The following is a 25,689-nucleotide window of genomic DNA, read 5'->3' as shown; positions in this document are numbered from 1 at the left end:
CCTGCACCGAATCGACTACGCCAGGGGTATTCAACTAAAATTGAAAGAGGTCCAGTTAGAGAAAATTTCTTCAAGCAAAGGTCCGGAACATCCTAATGTCTAAATTGCGTTGTGATTTAGTGTGATATATATTGAAGTAGCCTCGTAGTTGTATCAATGTCTGCATGTGATCAACAACTGACGGTCAAATCAAATAAAGAAAGTACAATTCAAAAACATTGACAATATTTATTGTCACTTAACATTGAACTGTACAGATATATAATTCTGTAGATATGTATAATGTTCTTCTCTCATTAAGTAAAAGAAGGGCTGCATTTAAAAATGAAATAGAGAAAATAAATAAAATAGCTTTTGAAAAATCGTGCATCTTAGAATAAAGTGCTAAATTTTAGAAAAATAAAATAAAGTGTAGCAGCAGCTTGAGTTTCCCTTTTTCTTTGTTAACTGTTTCACATCTTGAACAGTCTCTCTCCCTGTGTCGTTCACTCACTTATCATCGGTCACTCACCTCTCTCGTCTGTCTGTATTCAGAGTTGCAATGTTTAGCGCCTGGAATACACAGATTTGATTGGCTTGATTCGCCTCTGCCTACTCCCTGCGTGGTCTGACTGCTTACCTGTGTACCGCACTTTGCCTGCCTCAAGTAAAGACTGCTTTTACTTACAAACCCTGCCTTCGTTCGAGTCGTGCTTTTGAGTCCTTTCCTTGTGAACCCAGTCGTTACAGTACGAACTGGCCTCAACTGACTCAGCCAACTCCGACCCGTGGGTTGCTGCGATCCGTGCTCTGGGAACACGGATTCACCACCACGAGGAGTAACTCACCTCTGCGTGCACCAGTGGAGGCCACTTGACTGGTGATCATTCATTTCGAATGAGGCTAGTCCAGCCCTGCCTTGTTTTTAAGGCAGTGCGGAGGGTATAGAGGTTGGGGCGGTGGATGGGTGTGTGGTGCAGATGACTTTCATGTGAGTCCCCCTCCTGTTGCAGACTTGCAATTAATGTTTGGGTTTTTCTTAATGGTAAACTTGATTTTCATTGACCTTAGCCTTGGTTGGCTAACCCTAATCATACTACATATTGTAGTTGCATTGTGCGGATATTGAAGAAAGCAAGGATTTAAAAAAATGTTGTCATTGAGTGTATTCCAGGGTTTTGCAGGATTGTCCAGTGTTGATGTTTTTGCCTGGTTGCAGGGCTGGATAGTGAGGTAGAGTTTGTGTATATGGATGTCTGAATCGGAACACACAAAATAATAGATGCTAGTAGCCTCGAGCTGCTAGACTCAAGCAGAAGAGGAGTGGGCTACAGGGGTCTGGTAAACTCATTTCTTTCTTAGTCCACTCCATCATATTCTTTTTTTTTTTTTCATTTTCCGACTTGAAGTCTTCAGTCCCAACTGACTCGAGTGACTCAGTTTGGATCACTGGAGGCAATTCATCAAATTTTGTGCAGCTCACTCTGAAGACACAAAAGGCTTTATGCAACCTTTTTTTCCACACATGCAGTAGTAGTCCCCAAGACCTGTAAACAGACTTTGATGTGTAAAATCGGTGGAGCTCCCCTTTAAGAGCCAATATTTTATATTGATAGTGGTGGGCTGCAGTTTTAAAGTCACATGCTGTGTTTACACATCCACCCACCCACGAAGTTCAGCGAAGCTACAACAATGTCACACTACTTCTGCCTTTGTTCCTCTTTGGCCACAGTCATTATTCACACGGCCACGAAAGGTCCTCACTTATTAGTTTTCAATAATTTTCTTTTAATGTCCTATGCTTACCATATTTTTCTGTTTTCTTGCGCTTACGTTTTAGAGATTCTACAACATGCAAAGTACATTTGAATTTGAGAATAGAAAGTTACGTAGAAGTTAAAAAAAGGCAGAGTTCAATGGAGAGTGCACAGGTGTATAAGGGAAGAAAGAATACAAAATAAAGAGTGAAATCAAGGAACATGGTAAGAATGTGAGATGAAAATGGGGACAGAGAGAAAGAGAAGAGGGGGATGAAGAGTATGGATATCCAGATGGCTGAAGAAAAAGGAGGTAGAAAGGAGTGTGAGTGCATAGCAAAGCCATAGAGAGAGAGAGAGAGAGAGCCTTAGATGTAAAGTGAGGGAATGGCTCTAAATGTGCTGTAGATGTGACTCAACTCACACGCATGCCTGCAGACCTATTTGTCACATATAGGCTAGGCTGTGTGTACATGTGTGTGTGTGTGTTTTTATGCAAATGTATGTGTGTGTATTATGTGTGACTACTATACTGTTTTGTGTATATGATCAGTAACTGTGAAGAGCTGCTCGACGACGTGCGTCCGCCTGCAGTCATTGCTTGCACACCCTTCACTTGGCAGAGAGAGAGAGTGTGAATTTGTGAGTACGTTGGAGAGAGAAAAAGAGTGCGTGAACATCGAGTGTGTTGTATTTTGTCTTTCTCTGACATACTACACACTTGCATGCATGTAGGACGTGTGTGTGTGCATGCTTCGTGTGTCACTGCTGTTCAGTGGGAAAGTGCAATTCAACTTCACTTGTTATTGTGGCAGAGTGATGTGATTGTTTTTTCCTCAAATTCAGTTTAAGCTGTCAGCCCCTCAGTCCTATTTCATATTAGTCATTAACCATATTTATTGCTTTATAAAGTTGCTATTGCTAACATGTAAGCAAACATTTGCCTAATATTTACACATCCAGCAGGTGTGTAGCAACATTATCATCTAACTCCTGCTGCTAGGTGTTTTGCTACATTTACCAGCTGGTCGCGAAATTCACCTGCCTGCTGTTTGGTGCTGGGCAGTAACTTACAGCGCGTTCATCAGAGGTCGTTCACTCAAAACAGCTGCCAGCAGTTGTTTCATATTTCATATTTTCTGATGCTGTAAAATGTTAGTTTACGTGAGTATATTTGTAAGAAGGGCAGGAACAAAGGCCAATATTTTCAATCGTGTGCCTCGTCGACCACTAAAAATGCTCTTCAGTCATTAATGTGAATTCAATCTCCTAGGGTCTGAATCTGGTGAATTAGGGGCATTTAAGGAGAAAATATTGGATCTATGTTTTGAAAGAAAGAAAGATGACATGAAACAGTGTTATCACGACAACAAAAAATGCAAATTAGATCTTGTATGTTTCGATAGAAATCTCTGAGCCCCCTGGCCTTTCTGACGGCTTCAGCAAAAACTAAATTAGAATATTTTGCTCACTTCCTCTTGAGGAAAGTTCTGCCGCTTGCAGTAAAGGCTTGGATTCCACTGGTGGCTACATTTTATACCCAAAATAGCTTCTGATTTCACCCCCAAAGTGGAAGTTGCATTCACAAGGCACTGGTCTTCGCTTTTTTATCTTGACTTAGTTGGTAATCAGATGCTTTGAGACACACAGTCCATCATAATGGTCAGCTCATCACCCCTTTTTTAGAAGGTTAAGTTACAAATGACATAAGAGCACGGACAGAAGCAGGTTATGTTTGTCTGACTAAACTTGAAAAACAAGAGAACCCTTTGTGTCTCAAGCTCTTTCTCTCTAACATGATCTTGGGAGATTTCAAACCATCCAGATGGAAAACAGTCCTTGGCTGAGATTGCAGTCACCGTCTTTAATCACCTGAAGGCCTGACCTCATCCTGCATAAGTTACGGACGCGTTCGAGAGTGATTCTGAAAAGACAGAGACTGTGAACGTGTTGGCGTGTGAGCTTAAATTGAGACTTTCATGAATTGTGTGTTGTGTAAATGTGTGAGAGAGTGGGCGAGAGACAGACAGAGGCTCTCTTATATATTTACACGGCCTGATATCAGGAGGCCATGTTTGTGGGAGCCTAAAAATACCAAACGTGTTTGGGTGGCTGCATCAGGAGATAAGATGGCAATAATCACAACATCACAGCCCAAGACGGTATTAGTTTTCAGCAAATAGATGCTGTCACTGGAGCTTATGAGTTAAAGCTAGAAATAGGTTCAACAGAAACAAAAATGACTATCTGAGCAGGACAAGGGGTGAAATCTATAGAATCGCAGGGAAGACACTGGTTGATAATGGACTGTCTGCAGGATTATTTTACCAGGAGTTTCAAAACAGACATAAACACATTTACTGCAGCCGCAAAGTGAATGCGTGCCTGTTATATGTAGATGGGACGGGACTTCACCCAGTGCAAAGTCAATACAATATACATAGTAGAACACAGGGAAGAGACACCACATGTTTAAATACTCAAAACAAATAATGTCACAAGAGACACCTCAGTATGATGTTGGAAAAAAAAGTCCACCCTCAATTTGGCGAGGATAAAACGAAACAAAATAGGGCGACGTCCTCTCACCCTTCCAAGAAATCCTTTCTGGGATAAACTGTGGTGTTGACGGATTGATCGGTTCGGAGGCGAGCTGTGACCCGGCGCACTGTGACATCTGGAGGGTCAACAACTAGCTCCCTCTGTCTCTGCCAGAAACCACCACGGGGGGGGGATTAATAAGCCAGCTCTAGTCAGAATGAACTCTCCAGACACTGAGACAGAGACTGACATACAGCAGCCTGCCCTGACTGCTCTCTTTGGCTTGCATTTACCAAGAGGCATTTTTCAATCCAACATTGCAGGCTTGGATCAAAGAGGCTTAATCCTTGTAAACGTGGCATGGAAAACAAGCGAATAACTGACGTAAAATAAAGCATTAATATCTATATATATCTATATCTATATATAGATATATATAACTAAAATAGTAATATAATAATTACAATAAAAATAGCTAAATACATTCACTGCACAATGTATATCCTCGACTTCCCGACAGGCAGACCCCAGGTGGTGAGGGTGGGCAGACATACTTCTTCCACCCTCATCTTGTACACACACACGACTGTGTAGCCCCATCCTACACATACATTATATTACTGTTCTTATTCTTCATAAATTCTTTTTCATGCCCAAATTGAAGGAGCACTGGACTGTAATTCATATATCGGGACATGTGACAAATAAACTTGACTGCTTCATTCGTGGGTCTTTTAATTCGTTTCGGTTTCAGTTGAAGATTTTTTGTCTGACGCTGGTTCACAGGCCTTTAGCATTAACAAAAACAACATTTCCGTGCAAGCGCTGGATACTTGTATCCAGTTTTTGGCCGAACATTTTATGATAATGATATTTATTGATCCCTGGGGCAATTAATTCTAGTACAGAAAGTTAAAATGTAATTTAGCTGATACTATGTGAGTTAAGTCAGTAATTTTCTTTTTTGGCTGGACCACAGCTAAGGATACTTTTAGTCTACGGCTACTTACTTTGTGGGCCCCATCTTGGTCTCACTTTGTATATGAATAATCTGCTCCCAAAAACAGCTTTTTCTTCAGATAGCTGAAGGAACCAGCGGGGCTTACATCTTAAAGGGCTGCGCCTGATCTGGAGTTACGGAACGTAACTAACGTTCTATTTCCGCCAGTGGGATAAGGGTGAAGTCCTCCGTGGTGCATGCCCCACTGGGTTTGTCTGGTACCCACAAGCACAAACACACAGCCACTTCACGAGAAATCACTAGTAACTAGAAACAAGTCCATACCTTGCCAGTGCGTCACAGCGCAATGGCTCATCACAGTCTCATATGTGCACCGATGGTACAGAGACGCACCTGATATTAACCACAAGGGAATGAAACCTTCTGTGGGCGGTAGAGATGATGGTTACGCACTGTAACAGTCCAGCAGAGAGCAGAGTAGGAGAGAAAACAGCAGCTCCACATGCACTGAGCAGCGTGAGGGAGAGCACACAGTGAAAGTACCACAAATGACAATCACTCTGGCAAAACACTCAAAACAGAGTGTGTCATACAAAAATGAGTGACGTTCGGCAGATAGCCGACAGCTTTATGAATGACATGTATTATTGTCATTATTACTATAATTAGAATAGTTAGAATTACAATTAGACTATGTTCTCTTTCAAATCAAACATCTTAACATAGATAGTGGAAATATTGTTCTTGCAACTGCATTTATACCTTTTTTTTTTGACCCAAACGTTGCTTTACCATGTCATGTGATGCTACTTCAGTGCACTTTAAGAGCAAATATTACTGTGACCACTAGAGAACATTGCAGATGAACATTTAATTTCCAGGAATTCACATTATGGATGCTACCACTGACTATCTGGCAGCAATAGCACATTGACCTTAAACGGTCCTGACATATACGAGGCTTCCACCTAGTCTTGTTTATTCACTAATATTCACTTGTAATTAGCCAATCTGCCCCTTAGTGACCATTCCCAATGGCAATGCAGCATTTTTAGGCCACTGAAAAAAATCCTGAGATCAAAATTGTGTCTCAGCTCAACGTATAATATCAAGTACTATCACACTAGGTACACGATAGAACAAGAATTTGCACTGTTCTTTACCATTTTATACTAATTAGCATATAATATTAACCAATCAGTTCAACTGCGACGTAAACGCTGCGTCCAATTAAAACAAACAAACAAAACAATCACGAAAAACGCTTTTAAAAAGGATTCAAAACTTTTGACTTGGTGTTTTTTTTTTTCCACTTTTGCATTGTGTCGTAGAACGGAAATTGTCTATTAGCACAATGGCTTCAAAATGGAAACCTTTTTATTTTGCATGCTGACATTGCAGTGCTTGCTTTATGTTGTAATTTTTTGGGTTACCACAGGATACAAATATGGCACTTTTTAAACTTTGCTAACTGTACTCGCTAAAACACATTGGGTTTATTTTTATGATTACTACCTGTGGGTAAATGGCACCCTACACTTGTTTTGTTTTGTTCAGTTGGGGATACATTTCCTTTGACTTTCATTTGTTTGTCAGAGAATATTATGCTGTCATTTTCCCCCTACTGCACTAGCGAAGGTCACGCCGCGTTTTCTCATTATGTTGTCGCCACCTGACAGTAAATGTTGCCTGTATTTATGATGTGGCGGAATATAGCGTGTGCATGCACTATATGTGTGTGTGTGTGTTCACAGACGCAGCACCACCTGAAACAAATTAAAGTAGCACGCTGTTTGTGTGTGTTTGTGTATCTTCTCACATTAGCCTTTTCCTCCTGTATTGTGAAGCCCATTGATGATTGCTTGTTCTTTTTCCATTTGGTTGTTATGGAGCATTAAACTGACTTACTGCTCTCTGTTCTTTATCCTTCACTCTGAACAGAGACTACGAACCTCAGCACTCCACAAACTCTTAAAACCGTCTCGTTCATAAACACAAACCCATGATTCTAAATCGATGATTTTAGGAGCAAAAGATGGCATGCAGAGTTTAATAAAGTAGCAGTTATTAAATGTTTTACGTCCGTTCGCTGATAAAGCCGAGTAGAGCAGAGTTTCCTTTGGATGACAGTTTAATTTTACGCACTCTTCTGCTCCTGCAGTCATGTGGACTCAGTGGGGGGGGTTGGCACAGCAAAAGACACTCAAATGGGATGTTTTTGTTATCAGCATGAAATTAGAAAAAATATAATTTGTGAATATAGGTCACTTTGGTTGACGTGTTTTCCAGCAGTTTTTCCAGCAGCTTCAAAAGGAGCTACAGCTTCTGTTCCTGTTATCGCGCTGCCTTGTCTAATTTTGGACATGAATCCGGTAACGAGCCACCTTTAGAAACACAGATGCTGTGTGCAGTCAACAGCTGATTTAGACATTTTTAACTTGCTTGGCAATATGGATTTTGGTGCACATTAAAGTAAGTTCATTAAACTGAAATCATAGAGAGAGCTGGAGAGCTAGGGAATAGAAAAAAACTGAAGCAAGATGAGACAGGAAGCTGTCAGGGAGTGAGTCAGTCCAATGCAAAGTTTATTGTCTGTCCCAAAAGGACAAAGAGGTTTGGGTCTCTGAGCTGCAGAAGGACAGCAGGTCTATGAATGCAGCTCATTTAACGGTCTTTTCCTAAAATCTCTGTCAATCACTGAGCTACTCACTAAATTATAACTTGTATCCAAAAGTCCTCAAATCAGGCGCTGAAAATATTATTTCATTAAATCAGCCGTGCCTGATCTGAGAGCAGATTACAGTAATCAGAGGTCAACAGCGTTATGCCATTATTAACAAAGCCGCGAACGCCGTCCAGGCATCACATTCATTTTATACCTCGACAATGGTGAAATTCACAAGCTACCCAGCAGAATATTTAGTAAAAACTGAAAGAATGTACATTATTATTGCATCAATAATTTTTAATTCAGTAGTATAGAATAATACATTATACTGAAATGAGCCATTTTACATAATGAGTAGTTTTACTTTTTGTACTTAAGATATATTTTGTTGCTAATACTTTAGTACTCTGACTCAAGTAAAATGTTGAATGCAGGACTTTTACCTGTAATGGAGTATTTCTACTACGTATTATTGCTTAAATAAACGTCTGAGTACTTCTTCCTCCACATGGAACTCTCCTGGTCAGATCATCAGTAGGAAAGATGAGCAACTGTTTGTATATATATATTTTTTTATTATTTGATTCTTTGATAAAAAGTCAAAGGCACAAGACATGGCGGACATAAAAAAAAACCTAAGGAGAAAAGTCAAGGACTCCTAAGCAGCATTTGGGTAGGAAGCTGAAAACTCCGCTAACGATGAGCTAAAGCTAAAACTTACACTTTAGAAAAAGTATAAAACAACCAACAGTTGAAAGCAATTCACTATGGGATTCTGGCTCATTTTTTGAGGAATTTAGCAACAACGGTGCTGTGTTTGGCTCCCAATTGCAACTGCAAGGTGCTCAGAATTTGCTACAGTTTCTGCTGATTCTGGCCGGTGTCTTTGCCATAGCAACAGTCGCTAAGAGCTGATTGGTACCGATTGGCACTCAGCCAATCATATTAACACTGATCATAGTTTCAACTCTGTACTCATTTTGCCTTTATTTTAAAATAAGAGTGCACTGAACCAAAGAGAAAAATTTGATGAGTTTAGTCTGATAACAGCACTCGTTTGACAGTCTCACAGCACAAACTTGCTGTTAGCAAGTTGCTTCGCTGTGGGGCTTACAGTAATCATAAGCCAAAAGACACCAAAAAGCATTGAACCAGCATACAGTTCATCTACCGGTACAGACAGAGCAGAGCAGATAAGATGAAATATCACACAAAATGTATTTACTAATTTGATAGTGGCAAAAGAGGTGTCGGATCCTGTTCCGGCAAGAATATAATGTAGATCCCAAACTCCTTAAATCTTAAATGGTAAAAGTGATTGAATATATGGCCATGGAGGGGCCTTGAATCAAACAAAATGAAAACTGACAGTGACAAATACAGTATGAGGCATGTTTCTCCTATGAAGTGAGCAGCTGTCTGCGAGCCCTGCAGCTCTGTTTAACTTGTGGTGCAACGCCTCCATGTTCCTGAAGGCCTGGCTGAGCAGTCTGCCAGCTCGTCTCTAACTCTGTGTGACGGTCCCGGATGACAGTTAATGAATAAGGGGAGAGGGAAGTAAATCCAGCAGGACACACTGCTCAGCAGTTCTGTTGTGTTGTGGCTCTGCCAAAAAACAGGCTGCATATCCTCGCCGTCACACGGCAACCTCATAACCTCCAGTCTCGCCCATATCGATATTGTGCTTCCTGTATTGAGAAGTGACAGAGTCCTCTGTGTGCTCACTGAGTTTCATGACCTTCAGGCCTCTGCAGCCCAATTAAAACCCAGGATCTCGTTTCAGACCTGATGCATTAAACCCAACATATGATCAATGTTCCACCACAGCCTTTAATCAATGAGTTTGATTACAAGTGAGATGAGCTTAGTGCTGATTTGTGCTTGTCAGCTGTGAGCCTCTTGGCCAATATTGTGATAAAATAAAATCAGTTGTAAATACTTTGTGACTATAACCTTTAAGCCTAATGGCAGCCTGGCACCAATCTCTTTCTGTAGAGCAAGTTTTTTTTTTTTCTCATTGAACCACCAGTCTGTCAACTAACTCCAGAAAAAAAACACTTTTTTGATTGGCATCATTCAGAAGTGAAATGATGAAAACAGTTCTCAGGCTGAAAAGGTCCTGCATTACTGATGTAACTGCCTGACATCCAGTTAGCAAGGCACACACCACTAATGTTAGGTAATCAAATTTTATACCTTATCAAGAAACAAGAACTTGAACAGACAGCTAAATTATGAAAAAGCAAAAAGTACAAATACTCGTACTTACTCTTACGACAGTATGAACGAAAGTTATGTCTGGAAACACATTTGCAATGGCAAAAGTAATGTGCGGTTCTGTAGAACAATAAAAACCTATATAGGGAAGAGGTCAGGGTGAAAATAACACAAGTCCACTTACTCACTTTTTCAGAGCTTCCAGGTTAACTGGCTCAGTTGTCATATGTGACGCATGTGAATTGCCTCCTTCATCTTTCCCCCGGCTGTCCACTGACTCTTTTCCAGTGACTTTGACCAACGACCCCTCAGTCGACCCCTTGGTCTGGTGTTTACAGATAGTTGGTGTGATCCCCCCAAATATATGACCGCTTGTAATTATGGGATTGACTGTCTGTGCACCTTTTAAATTGGGATTCTTTTCACAGATAATTATCCCAGTGTTCACCAGCAGATATAGCAGAGAAAACAAATGTACAATGTTGACAGTGAACATTTGGCAGATGCAGCATGTTCAATATGAACATTTTGCTGATTTATTGATATATTGTGGAGTTTTCTAGACCTGTACCTGAACTGGACCTAAGGCTGCTCCAATACCCAACTAACTACTGGCAAATGTCCGGTTGCAGGAAAATAGGATGGACAAAATGGGACGAAACTCAGCAATGGGAAATCAGAGACGGTGGGTGCAGGGGTTAGCGTTGTTGCACAGAAGGTAAAGCAGAGAAATGTCTATAAATATTAAACACTCTGCCAGTGGTTATAAGCTCAAACTCTAGTCAATTTAACACTGTCAGATGTAGTTTGCAAGCCCGGAGCCATATCAGCTCCATGAGAGAAAAACAGCTCTTGAAAATCACCAGTTAACACTGGGAACTTTGCTGTGGAGCCATTTGTGCAGCTTGTGTCATATTGTAAGTTCTACACTTTTCCTCTTGACCCGTTGTCCTTGCATCATGCTGAGTCAGTCTTTACTCATCATGTTACTACATCAGTTATTATTCTGGTGCGTTCAAATGTACACACTCAAGCAAGAAACAGAGCTACAGACACAGCAAATAGAAAAACCCTCAAGGTCAAATCATAGTAAAGACACATGATTAGGAACTCCGCGATAGAGATAATGATTAAGGATGGGGATGGTTGTGGAGAAATGATTTTGCTAACAGCATTTTTCGCAGCAATCTGTGTCAGGAAATAGGAAGTGTGGAGTGAGGTAGTCTCTATTTATATTCCTCTGTCCCATTTACTGCCCATTATGACTTTGAGCAGCACAAATGAATCCCTTACTACACGCGCAGCATGAAATAGCCCACTGCTGCTGCTGCTGCTGCTGCTGCTGCTGGAACCGAAAGATGGCTGGCCTGGAGAAATAATATTTGAAAGTGAGGATGGACGAGATAACTGAAGAAAAACAAAAGGCATTTCAACAGACTTGCTGAGCATCCAAATTACTACATTAAAAACAACTTCCAGAGTTACTCTCGATTACATTAAAATATTAATTATTATTATGAATTATTGATTATTACATAACTATTTAGTAGAAATGACAACAAAAACGTATCACCTGTCGGTTCTCATCAGCCTCAGCTGTACTTTGTATTAAGCGCTAATTAGCAAATGTTAGCATGCTAACACACTAAACAAAGACTGTTAGCATTTAGCTTGAAGCGCCGCTTTACCTATTTACAGCCTCACAGAGGTGTTAGCATGGCTGTTACTTTGTTGAAAGACAGGGGTGACAAGACAAGGCAAATGCTTTGATGGCCAACACAGTGATGCGCCCACAAATCGAAAAAAAAAGACGTGAAAAAATCATTTTGAAATGTCTCTTATTACAGCAGGCTGTTCGATTAACAAAGATCATAGGGAGAGAGACGATGGGATAAACTAGGATAAGGAGAGTAAGGGCAGAGACTGTCAGGGGAAGGAGAAAGACAACATGGGGAAAAGAGAGAGAAAGAGAGAGATTTCATTTTCAAATATTGATCTTGTGCCTCTGTGTTTAGTAGTTTTGTCCTCGGATAAAATACATCTAACTGAGCTGTTGTTTAAGTGAAATGAAAGGAGTTTCACTTTCCGTTTCACTGTTGAAGTCTGTTCAGTTTAACCTGACGGCGACACGGTTACCTGTGTGTTTACACCTGCACTGTCCAATTTATCCCTTCCATTTTTGATATTAGAAGTAACATTTTCATATCTACTATTTTATTTGTGTTCTTTGTGTTTATCTCTTCATAACATGATGTTTTATTGATTCCATAAACACCTGTAAACTCAAATACTTGTGGGAGAGAGAGAGAGAGAGAGAGAGAGAGAGAGAGAGAGAGAGAGAGAAGATATGCAGCAAAGGGGCCAGGGCTGGAATCAAACCCCGGGCCGCTGCAGTAAGGCCTCAGCCTAATGCAGAAATCTGGAATGAATTTGCTTGAAAAATCTGAAAGCTAAAATGTATTTCACTACACTGCTCAAAAAACCCTGGAAGCTGAAACATAAAACTGGTAGAATTGGGAGTTGAAAAAAGTTGAAAAGTTTGAATAGAAACATAAATGTAACGTGTGAATGCTTTCTGTATCTTAAAATATGCAGAAGTAGTAGTCGACCGAAAAGCAAACATTAGAAAAAATTACAAAACATTGCTGAAAATGCAAAAAATCTGAAATTTTGAAAATACGGCCTTCTTTGTGGCCAATCGGTAAGCTCCTATTATCATCTGGGGCTTTTATTTTGAAAGTCTGCGTGTGTGTCAGTTTGTGTATTCCTATATGTGTGTGTGTGTGTGTGTGAGACACACACACACACAGAGACAGAGACAGACAGACAGACAGGGAAAGTGGAACAGACAGGGACAGAGAGACAGGACAGAGGTCTCACCTGCCAAGAATAGCTTTACATCAATCTACCAATCAGAACGTAAAGTTTAAACAGTCTGTAGCTCAAAGTATGCGGAAGGAAGTAGAGTAGGTTGAAGAGGATTTGAAGATTCTTTCCATTGACCTGCATTGTAGTTTCTCTTTAAAAAGCTTCATATTTTAAAAAGTAGAAAAGGTAGAAAAAAAGCTGCTCAATCAGCATTCCAGCTAATAATAAAGAACAGAGGAACAATAGTGTGAATGCTGAATCAGCATCCGCGACCACGCCTACTTAGGAGACAGGAAGCGCCACCATTCCACACCATTGGAATAGCTTGTAATGCATCATGAGCATCTTTGACACAGGTCCAATAGAGATGAACCCGAGCTGGCTCTGGACCCAGACTGAAGAGGGAATGACTGCGCTCGCTCTTATAAAGCCCCAAAGTCTCCTCCTTCCCTCTCAAAAAATGACCAATCATCGCTAACGAAAATAATAGTGTCATCTCTTCCAAATTTGAGATCCGTCCAGCCCCCTGCTGGACAAAGTCCAGACACAAGTGCTGACATCGATGTTTCTGGGATTTTTAGGTACTTCCCACCTGCCAGGGATATTGCTGACACGGGTATCTTTGGGAATTTCCAGTCTGCACCTGGTTTCCTGAACACCATTATCTCTGGGACTTTTCCAGGCCATGTTTTTAAAAACATTAAAACTTTCAGGTTACATGTTTCAACTTCTGCAAACCTTAACATAAGATATGATTATATTTGATGTGATGAATACATTTGGTTATTACTTTATTACATTTAAAATACAGAGCACCCTTCATAAACGTTTACTACAACAAAACGATTTTGAAATGACACATTTTTGTGTCTTGTGTCTTAAAGTTAAATTGTGCATGAACGCTTATGAATCAAAATGTCCTTAAGCTCATGCAACCAAACCTGGTGCAAGCATTCAAATGCTAGGTACGAGCTTCACCGCGCAGTCCAGGGACATTGTGCCACTAGGGGATGCCACAAATGCAAAAAACGTTATTTTAGCTGGGGAGTGTGGGGAAATTTTGTGCTTCAAACAATACATTTTTTGTGCACCAATTTTACCTTTTCTGCATAAATTTATGGTGACAATTCAAAATCTAATGGAATATAATGCAGTAAGGCATTATTTATCTTCCTGTAGATCAACTCAATCACCAATCATACAGCATCATTATGACGTACAGTTAGTTAATAGACATTCATCAATATACATGAATTGAATTAAATAAAGAGCTGGTTTCTGCTGCCTCTGTGATAACTGTGTTCACCTGCTGCTGCAGCTGAAGCCTGGGCTAAGAGGGTACGCATGTGCAATTGCATGTTCTGTTGCAGGATGTGCACGTAGAAGTACGCACACATGCACATCTGTGTGTTAAGAGTTACATGTACATGGCTGAGTTTTAGCCTACTTATCTCACACACACACACACACACACACACACACACACACACGAGAACAGTATTTGTCATTTATAGCAGATATGGGCTAAAGACATAATGGATGGAGCAGTACAGTACTTTAGACATCTGGCTGACAGAGATTATCACTGCTGCAAAGTACAGGAAGTCAACATGTGTGTGTGCATGTGCACGTGCCCGTGCACGACAGGGCACCTGGGTATAGCAAAATACAGTTACTGCTCTAAGTGGTGGTCTCAAGCCTCTCTGACCGTAAATCAAACAGCAATCATCAAGCACCTGGTATGATGGGCCAACTCTGCAGAGAAATTGTATTAAAAGGTAAATGAATGATCTCACTTATATAGTGCTTTTCACGGTCACCGATGACGACCAAGCTGCCATTGCAGGGTGCTGGTCTCCATCACCTCCATCAGGAGCAACTTCAGTGTCTTGCTCAAGGACACTTCCACAACCCTTCATTATTTGTGCTAAAAGCCATTTAGAGAGAGGAGGTGTCACTTTCACATTTGGGAACAAAATTCATCATTTAGCCATGTAGGATGTGTGTCTATTTAAATCCAGGTCATTGTTTGTGGCCTTCACTAAGCACCATGTGGGATCATTGCAAAGTAATTTGCAGCAAAGCCCTACACTAACAGATGCTGTTAGAGCAGGATGTGTGTGGATGTGTGTAGACGTGTACTGTATATGTGTGTTCTCTGACATACATGTGCTTGAATGTGTGTACATGGGGGTATTAAGACGCACGCCTCCAAGTCTGCGTGTGTGTTGGTGTGAAGGTGCATGTGTGTTACACTGAATAGCACAGCTGTGCTTAAGTGTTGCCACTCCCTGATGACACAACTAAGGTTTATCTTTACCAAGTGCTCACATACAGTAATAAAGTGTTGCAGAATACTTTATTTCTCTTGACGTCTTGATAACACTGTAACAGCTGCAAAAATCAAAGCTACACTGTGTATATTAGCACATGTAGTAGCATATGAGTACATATGCTTAAATTACTAACGGTGGGTACTGTGCATGCAAGCTGTGATGCTTGCATGTTTTTGCAGAACAAAGGTCTGATTTTACACATAAAACTGATATTTTTGTCTGACAGATAGAATAATTTTTTTTACTATATTGTTTGCAGCTGTGATAAAATGTTAGTTTAAGCAAGATGAATCAAACAGCAATGTGAAATGCTTGTACTGTTGATGTTATGTTGCTATTTTTGGTGTGCAGTGTTTTTGCTTTTCAATGAAGAGTAAGAAAAGACATGGTGTGGTGTAATCCAGTGTATATTACTCTGTCTTGTCACTCAGAAAATAGTCTGCCGAGCTGCCCACTCATTCCTTAAACCAGCGAAAGGCACTTGTGAGAATGTGTGTGCTTGCATGTGCATATTTTCTATGCTCCTGCTCTCCCACTTCCATAAATCTAGTTTTCCTGCTGCTGCAAGGGACCAGTTTCCCCACAGGAATCAATAAAGCTTTTTCAAAACATACGCAAAATATGTGCTTGCATGTGCTTAAATGCATGTGCATGCTTTGCCTCCACTTGTGCATGCATTCAGTGTATGTGTGCATGTACCCGGTGGACCTGGTGCCCACAGTAACAACCAGGGTGTGCTTGTTTTGCATTGAATCTTTTGTCAGAGGAGCGAGGAGGAGAAAAGAGCATCCGCTACCGAGTTTATCCGCTCCCTGGCCCAGGTGAAGCCAGTAAACTGTGTTGATGATGGGCTGGCTTCACATATTCACCTGATAGGCCTCTCTGAAACTTGACTTACACTGCACGCCGTGCCATTCGAAAATCTAGTAATGTCAACATCAGTAACATTACAAACAATCAACAAAACATAATACAAGAGCCTAGAAATATTCCTGTGAGCAGAGAGTGAAGAACTAAAGAAGGAGGTAACTCTGGAACAGTCCGAGTGAGCAGAGATGTGATTCAGGAAGTGAACTCCTGATGTACTTGTTCAGAAGATGAGTTTTTTTCTGCCTGAGCTGAGGATAGACTTCCTTAAGAGCGTACTGGAATGTTGTGTCTCTCAATAGTTTTTAGCTGAACTGCAAGTCCAACCTAAGTGGGTCGCTCTGTTGGTAGTAAGCTAGTCTGCTGACTTTCCAAGATCATGGACAAGAGTGAGTGAAGACATTTGATTCGTATTGCCGTGTTTGTAGTATCTTATTTTGTATTCATGACAGATGACCTGTGCACTCGAAAACTGGAAGGAGAGGATTAGGACTAGAGCAGAAGAGAGGACAGAAACTAGTGGGACATCCAGGGCATGCTGAGTACGTTATGCTCTCAGTTTATGGGCCACACGGTCAGGTGGTAATGAGCAGGTAGTGGTTCTTTAACAAAAGGCCCACAAAAAGAAATGTATGGTCTATGTAATCATCACATTGTAAATGTATTTTATGTTCAGAACAGTTACTTCGTTCTTCTCTTTTTTTTTTTCAAATGACAATCTGTTACAGTTACAATTAAATCTTTTAGCATATCTGTTTGGAATATTCAGGGTTTAAATTCTTATTTATTTATTTATTTAAATGCAGAAACCTTGACTTCTTAGACAAGGTTAATGGTATATATTATTATTTTGCAGGAGACTTGGTACAAGGGAGATGTCCCTACTGGTTGTCCCCTCAGGGTAGAGACTTGGGGGGGGGGGTGATATGATTGAAGTCAGAATTAGCAGAAATATCACACTGGATTACCCGTTAACAAAATCAGAGCTGGAAGACAAACTGAAGGATCTGCAGCCCAAAAAAGCATGCAGGCCTGATGGCATCTTCAATGAGATGTTAAAATATACCAACAGAAAATGCAAATTGGCCATCCCAAAGATATTGAACTTGGTGCTGAGTGTGGGTAATTTCCCTGAAAGCTGGAGTGAAGGGCTGATCACACCCATCTTCAGGAATGGAGACGAATTCGACTTCCTCACCAATCAGTGTCTTAAGTAAATCTCAGATAGGATTTCTTCCAGATTATAGAACAGCTGACCACATTTTAACCTTACACACACCAATTGACCGATTTGTTGATTTCCAGAAAGGGATTACTTTTTAAACTAATAGAAAGTTGCATAGAGGGTACGTTCAATTCAATTTCAATTCAATTTTATTTATATAGCTCCAACAAAAGACATCTCATGACATTTTACAAATAGAGCAGGTCTAGACCGACTCTTTATAATGTTATTACAGAGACCCAACAGTTCCCACCATGAGCAAGCACTTTGGCGACAGTGGCAAGGAAAAACTTCCTGTTAAGAGGCAGAAACCTCGAGCAGAACCAGACTCTAGGTGGGGGGGGGGGTCATCTGCTTTGACTGGTTGGGTCGGAGAGAGAGAGAGAGAGAGAGAGAGAGAGAGAGAGACACACACACACACACACACACACACACATACACAGACAGATAGACAGACAGACAGGCAGAGATGTATGGCAGCACCAGCAGTAGCCATAGCAGCTATAATTATGATAATAATGGGAATATGACTGATAATAGTAGTTACACCTGTAATAATAACTGAGATATGATTAATAATCAATAACAGCTTTTATCGTAACAGAACTACGACTAAAAATAATAACTGTAGTGATGAGATATGCCATATTCAGGCATTCTATTCTTCACAAATAAGGCCCATGGCAGCAGCAGCCTTATTTGTGAAGAATATGGCAAGGTGTTAGCATAAATATTTTGAAATAACTATACAGAATTTGTAAGGAATTTGAAGTTTCACAGATTTTGATGTACAGTACAAGTAGTACAAGTACAATAGTGAAAGTGGGAAAAATGTTGCAAGATCAAATATCAAAATCAAAATTAAATTCGCTAAAAAGTTTGATGCTTTGGGAAAAAGCTTCGGTAGTTTTTATGCACTGAATCCGTTTAGTTAGTTAAATGTGGTGCTATGTGTTGTAAAAATTGTGGAAGTACTGAAATTAATTCAGTCAAATTGAAATAAGTTTGAAGGTATGTGTGTTGTTTCTTGCTTGAAGTATATGTGTGCATATGTGAAATGTGTATATATGTCTGTGTACATGGTCCGTCTTGCTGCAGCCTGTTATATTCCACTTTAATTTGTTAATGCCTGTGAATGTTCGGAGGTTCTTCCACTTCTTCACATATACTGGTTTTTAATGTTGCCTCTGCTGCTGTTTCTCTGGCATTGGGAAGATAACATTTTTTTTTTTAGAATACAGTGACAACTACCAGGCTGAATTCCCATGTAGTGCTCGTTAATTTAATAATGCATGAAATAACATGACATTTTTTTCAATTAAAACCTGGAGTGGCGTCAACCAACGCTGCTTATTACATTTACTCCAGAAAAAACAATACTATAATTGCATTCAGCAATTCATTTGTTATATAAGATTTGAATTAACACTGACACAAACGGTTTTGAAAGTAGTAGTAGTGGGAGGATTCATTACAGTTTGGCTACTTGCCAAAATAGCTAGTCATTTTAGTTGTGAGTAGTTTTTTCGAGCTTACTGTGTGTCCTAGCATTAGCTGTTTCTGTGGTGAAAATTTATTGATAATATAATTTGGAAAAAGACCGTGCTATAGAAGAACTATAAAAAACACAATCACAAACACATTCTGACCAGTCACCATGACTACTATAACAGTAAGATGACCAGCTGTTCCCAGTGCAGTGTGGGAGAACTGATCTAATTAGGGCCACTAGGTAAATAGCGGTTTGTCTGTTGCAGAAGGAAGACCTCTCTGGCAGGTCTTCACGCATGTACACGTATGTTGTATCATAAAAGTAGTCAACCTGAACCTGCATGCCTGTCAGCTGCTTGTCTACCTATACCATAGTTTGACTCATGGGATGTAGGCTGTTGGGACAAGTCTTATTTTGGTCGGAACTCTCCTCCCTTTCCACTATCTACCGCTATTTATTTTGCAAGAGCACCGTCACTGCATCCTGGGCTTAGCGCCGCCCAAGACAACTGTAATTGGTTTAAAGAAATACAAACAAGGCAGAATGTTTTTCCCCCTATCCTAGAACGATGATGGGTTGAGCCAGACCTTTCTCCAGCGGTACCACAGGTCTCACTTTCAATGTTGTTTCAATGTTGTAAGAAGTGAATAAAATTAATTATTTTCATTATTATCAATTAATTGACAGCAGAAATCTGTCCTGGCCTTTCTATATTGTCATTTAAATTCTTATTGTAGTTTTCATAGAATTTACCAGCAACTGAAAGTTGTAATCTGTTAATCTCTTCTCTTTTGCTTTGTCCCTCTCTTCCAGGGGTCCGATGGGTAGCCCCAAGCCTGACATGCAACAAGGAGGCCACGGAGGAGGAGGGATGGGAGGAGGAACGGGGGGAGGTGGAATGGGAGCAGGCATGGGCACTGGTGGAGGAATAGGGTTCAGAGCTGGTGAGCCTTACCGCCTGGCCACTCACGAGAGTCCAACTTCCCCCCGGCATATGCAGCCAAGCCAGGGGCCTGGCATGGGGCAGGGGCCTGGCATGGGGCAGGGCCCAGGTTCTGGCCACGGGATGAGTCACGGTCCAGCTGCGTCCAGCATGGGCGGCCAAAGTCCTGGTCAGCATGCCTCCCGTCGAAACCTCCAAGTCAACTTCAACAGTTTGGGTGGGTCCAGGACAGGCCGGTCACCCTCCGTGTCTCCTGACCGCGGCGTGACACCCACTTCGCCCTATTCTGTGCCGCAGATCGCACCAATGCCAAGCAGCAAACTGTGCCCAGTGTGCACCACCACAGAGCTGTCCAACCCACCGGCTGTACCCAACTACAACACCTGCACCCAGTGTAAGGCCACTGTCTGTAACCAGTGTGGATTCAACCCCAACCCGCACCTCACTGAGGTAGGTCAGGTTCGACAAGGAGATGTATGCATGTGTGTACAGTGGGGTCCAAAAGTCTGAGAACACATTGAAAATCTCAAATATTTTTACGTAAACCTGGAAATAATCACAAAGTTTTAGAAACATTTAAAAACACAAGTTATGACATGTAAAATGAAGAAGAAATATTTTCATTCTGCATTATTTTTAGCAAACAAATTTAAGCAAATTTGTGCCACTGACCAACTTAACTCCTTTATACAAAAGATCACATTTCTATGCGTTCAGATGACACTCAGGTGGATTTGATCTTTTCAAATTTTGAGGCTGTTCCTCAAGTTTCCAGCAGATCATGGCTTCCCAAGTAACATTGTGATAGTGGGAAACCTGGCATCCAAACTGATTGAAAGTGTCAGAAGTCAAATTGTTATTCTGAGCAAAGAGGGGCTTTCTCAGTGTCAAATCATGGCTAGACTAAAGGTTTCTAAGGGGGCAGTATCCAAACCACAATCAGGCAGACCAAAAGTGACCACACCATCAGAAGATCAATACATCAAGCTTAGTTCCCTGATAGATAGAAAAGCTACTTCCTCACAGATACAGAATTTGCTAAATAAAGAATGCCAGACTCCAATCAGCAAAACTACTGTCAAAAGAAGGCTGTAGTGGTCTCAGAGAATGAGTAGCAGTTTCTAAACCACTTCTCAGAAGGGGAAACAAGGCCAAATGCTTGGGGTGGGCTAAGCAATACCAGCATTTTACTGTGGATGATGAAAAGTCCTATTTACTGATGAATCCCTGTTTGAGATTTATGGCAGTAACAGAAGGGTGTATGTAAGGAGACAAGCAGGAGAGAGAATGATACCACAGTGTATCAAACCAGTGAAACATGGTGGCAGGAATATTCAAGTTTGGGGGTGTTTTGCCTTCTCCATCGTTCAGAGACATGCTATACCCTCTGGTTTGTGTCTTTGTGGAGAGGGATTCATACTGCAGCAGGATAATGACCCCAAACACACCTCAAAGCTTTGCAAGAACTACTTTAAGACCAAGGAGTCGTGACTATCATGGACTTCCCTCCACAGTCACCTGACCTCAACCCCATTGAACTATTCATGGGGGCACTTGAAGACTCAGAAAGCCATGCATTCTGGGACATCACAAGAAGCCCTTTGGAACATTCTCAAATCCTGCTGGGTTAACATGGGTCATCAGGTGTTGCGCAAACTTGTGAAGTCCATGCCAGCTGGAGTGCATGCTGTCATTAAAGCAATAGGGGGACATATCAAATACTAAGATTTCTGAAATTCCTGTACATTTTTCAAAAATTCAACTTTTCACTCACATTGTTTATCTGATATCATCATTTGTGATGAAAAAAGTAGCATTACATTCGAAAAACAAATGCAAAGTAGAAGTATCTTGATTGGTGGTCTCAGACTTTTGGACCCCACTGTATGTGCAGAATGGTTTTTCTTTTTGTCTGCCCTTAACTTTGCCACTGTAAATTTGTGCAACAAGGGAAAATCGTTGTTTTCTGGCTCCATAAATGGAATCAATAATCAAACAATGCTGATTTATAGTGAGGGACTAAGTGTTTGGGTATGAATTTAATTGAATCCTTTAGGCGGACAGACGTCACTGTTGATTGATGTTTCAGGTTTAGATGATAAACAACAGGGGAAAAAAAGTGTCGTTTATTCCAACACACAACTAAAGTTTGAGTCTGGAAACAGATCCAGCAGAGGCAGACAAAGATTTAATCTGGCTTGTTCTTAGAGTCAGGGATGGAGGAGAGAGAAATGTTTCTGCTCTGGCAGAAGCCACTTTAGTTTTGTCATGCCGATAATGCACCTTTGACTTGAATGAGACTGATTTAATGTGAGAGAACGAAGCGAACGAGAGAAAGTAATGGTGGAAGTGAGGGAGATGTTTTTTAAGCGAGGGAGATAAAGGAGATCAGGAAGAGAGAGGGCATAAAAGTTAGATGAAAATCAGTTGAAACAAATCTCTTCCTTCTCTAAAATCTTCCTACTCTTTTGGTGAAAATCAGGAAATAATTACAATGGCAAGGTTCGACTGTGTATATTTATGTGTGTGAAAAGAGAAAATAATTGAGGTAGAAAAATAATATAGTTATATAAGAGACAGAAAGTGCATGAATGAGCAAAGGAATGAGAGCATGGAAGTATAGAAGCTATGTGTATGTTATGTATGACTTTGTGCTATAGGTCTTTGTGTGTATTTGTGATAGGCAGTGAGTGTAAGGGTTCAGCAAGTGGCAGTAATTCCTTCTTGAGGCACTGACAGAATCTCCATTAATGTGCAAAGGCAAGACGTGCGGGTCAGGACACTGTGTGTGTGTGTGTGTGTGTGTGTGTGTGTGTGTGTGAGTTCATTGTACACAGGTGTGATGTGACAGGACGCCAAACACTACAGTACTTGGTATTCAGAGAGAGATGGAGGGAAAATAGTTGTAAAGAAAGAAATTACAGATTAATGCGACTGTAAAGTTATTCAGAGATGGATGGGGGGGTGGGGGGATGAGAAGGCAAGGGGAGGTTAAGAGGCTGTCTTTGATTGAGAGGAGTTCGACGCTTGCCTTTGGCGACAGGTTTAAACTATCATCTGAGTGTCAGCGTTTGGTGACAAATATGAAAACTCAGCTTCCCTGGGCAGACAGGAAAAGACTTCAGACAGAATACCCAATTGCACGAGGTCGCAGAAGCACAAGGCTAGGTCTGACATATTGGCTGTGATGTCAGGTCCAGGGGCATAGCAGACAGCACGATATAAACACTCTACTGGATTAAACAAACAACTGTGGTTGCGGTATTGTGCCTCATTTTTCATTGCTTTTGTGGGGGAAAATATTGGCACCAGAATCATCCAGGTGTACATGGTACATCATTCACCCTGATGCTACTTGCAAACAAATTAGCATCTACTGATATTATTTCCTGGTAGGCCTTTTTCCTCTTTTGTTTCTGATTAGTGGTATTTTGCAGATTCCTACATTTTGGAAATGATAAAAAAAATGATGTCAATGATGTATCATGATCAATCTTACTCAGCAAAATTTGTGAGTTCGCTGTCAGTGATTACTAGCTGTACACAATGTATCGTTACCAATTACCTTACTTCCTATGTAAACAGAAGAATTGACCTATAGTGAACAAATAGTGAACGAAACGAACACCTTACAACATACAATTCAAAAACACCCAAAACAACAACAGAGTTGAATCCACAGCTAGGTCTCCACTAAACTGGCAACTCTATTATAAATGAGTGTCTCTTTAAGACTGATTTAAACTTCATTTTCATTTAATACACGAAAAACTTCTAATATTCTTTGCTGTACAGCAGTAAAGGTTGCCCTTCATCTCTTGGTATATTTTATGCTATGTTAGCATTTACACGACAATGATAATATGATCTATGGGCATCACATGGGTGATTTTGGTCTTTGACGGCTTTATTGACTGGTTACATTTACAGAACGGCAGCTTCTGTCCGACTCGTGTAGGATCATCTTTAAGACCAACCTTTGATCTCTGCTCAGGTGTGTCTTGAGGCTACCAGGCCAATTTCAATTCAGTTTTCTTTATATGGAATAGAAGTCAGAAGTCTCATGACACTACATATAGAGCAGGTCCAGACTGTACTCTTATATTATTGGGAGGGACCCATTATTTACAGAGACCCACCAGGTCCCACCATGAGCAAGCACTGACAGTCCTCTGCAATTCCAGAGGAAACCTCCCGAGTGCCTTTGTCAGGGTTGCCTCCTTGTGCTTAATACTGACGGTGTTGTTGCAATAGTTCAAAAAGCACTGAATGGTGCGAATCACCTCACCAAGTTTGTCTGCTGGGTCCGTATTTATTATCAGATTATTAACAGTGAGGGTGGCAGCAAAGGGAGGGAAGGCAACATTGCAACTATGACGATCTGACAGGGGAAAAATGGAAGTGGACCGGTCTATGTAGTGAATGACTGATGGTGAATGATGATGAATGAGATGCAGGTCATGAGGTGGGTGGTGAAGGCCGGGCAACTGCAGAGCAGATGAGTGAAGTGGGAACAGGTGTGAGAATGGGTTGGGCTGTCAGGTGATGGGGAAAGGAGGGAAAGTCAGAGGGCATCTGGTGGATGGTGGCAATGAATGAGCCTGGTGAATTAGGAATGTGGCTGGAGAAGATAGACAGAGAGACAGACTGTGACAGCAAAACTTTTATTTGTATATGTCACAAACTAACCGCACATACAGTAAAAATATTTGTAAGCAAAACTAGAATGTCACATGTCATTCAAAATGAGAACAGCAATTAACTAATTTCATGAACAAGAAGTAAACATACACAGCTTGGCTGAGCGTAGTTCCTTCCCTGTTTACCTCCAAAGGTCCACTGCCAGCTCCTTAGTCTTGCTGACATTCAGTAGGTTACCAGCATCAGCAGGTCAGGTCCTCGACTTGCTTCAGGTAGGCCTTTTCATTGTTATCTATGATGAGGCCCACCACAGCTTGATGATGGCATTCAAACGCACCCTTCCAGGCACTCTCTTTATTTTTGAAGCCTTGTGTGTTTCTTTCGCAGACATATTCGAAGATCGGCAAGTATGACAATGTACAGAATGTATGATGGGTGAATGATGCTAGATTTCGGGCCAGTGACTGGCGAATCAACTTGCCTTGCATAAACCTTTACTGGCCATCGGTTAGTCGGACTCTGTGGCTTACCGGATGGTTTCGATGATACATGGTTTCTGGTTGTGGAATTATTTAACTGTAGTTTTGGGTACAGTTGTTTTACAAAGTACATCCACCACAGACTTAGTGAGTCCATTGGTGTCATTAGTGATGTCGGTGGTGATGTCCTGGAACTGTAAGGCGGCCTTTGATTGGCCTGACCTCTCACGGCACTGGCGTTTGTTTATTTATATACTTTGACCTCAGCAAGTTGGCCGCATGGCCGATCTTTCCGAACACGGGTAGCGATTCCGCTTTGTCGCCGTTGTTGAATGGTGTGTAGCAGTCCGGATCCAGATCCAGAGTGTTTTGGAAGTCCAGGTATAACCTTCTTAAGGTTAGCCTGATTGAAGTTTCCAGCAACAATGAGCGCAGCATCAGGATTACCAGACCATTGTGATAATGGCTGATGTAAATTCCCTTGGTAGAAAGTGCAGTCTGCATTTGATTGAGAACAACTCCAGAACAGATGAGCAGGAACAGGATAGCATTTTATATATTCCTACTGTCACACCAATCCTTATTCAATTCAATAGAATTCGATTTGATTTATATAGCGCCAAACAAACGTCATCTCATGACACTTTACAAATAGAGCAGGTCTAGCCCGTACCCTTTATAATGTTATTACAGAGACCCAACAGTTCCCACCATG

At 41.0% G+C, this 25,689-nt stretch overlaps 1 protein-coding gene across 1 annotated transcript in view; it reads left to right on the top strand.

Moving 5' to 3' along the window:
- Positions 1-25,689, top strand: part of bsna (bassoon presynaptic cytomatrix protein a) — a 122,061-nt gene that overhangs the window by 3,779 nt on the left and 92,593 nt on the right. The window contains exon 2 of the mRNA XM_070910281.1: positions 19,725-20,304. Coding sequence (XP_070766382.1) covers positions 19,725-20,304 — 580 coding nt within the window. The remainder of the gene's footprint in view (positions 1-19,724; positions 20,305-25,689) is intronic.

Source organism: Enoplosus armatus, chromosome 8 (assembly GCF_043641665.1).
Source record: "Enoplosus armatus isolate fEnoArm2 chromosome 8, fEnoArm2.hap1, whole genome shotgun sequence".
NCBI classification, from domain to species: domain Eukaryota; kingdom Metazoa; phylum Chordata; class Actinopteri; order Centrarchiformes; family Enoplosidae; genus Enoplosus; species Enoplosus armatus.
This window is presented reverse-complemented; position numbering and strand designations above follow the sequence as displayed.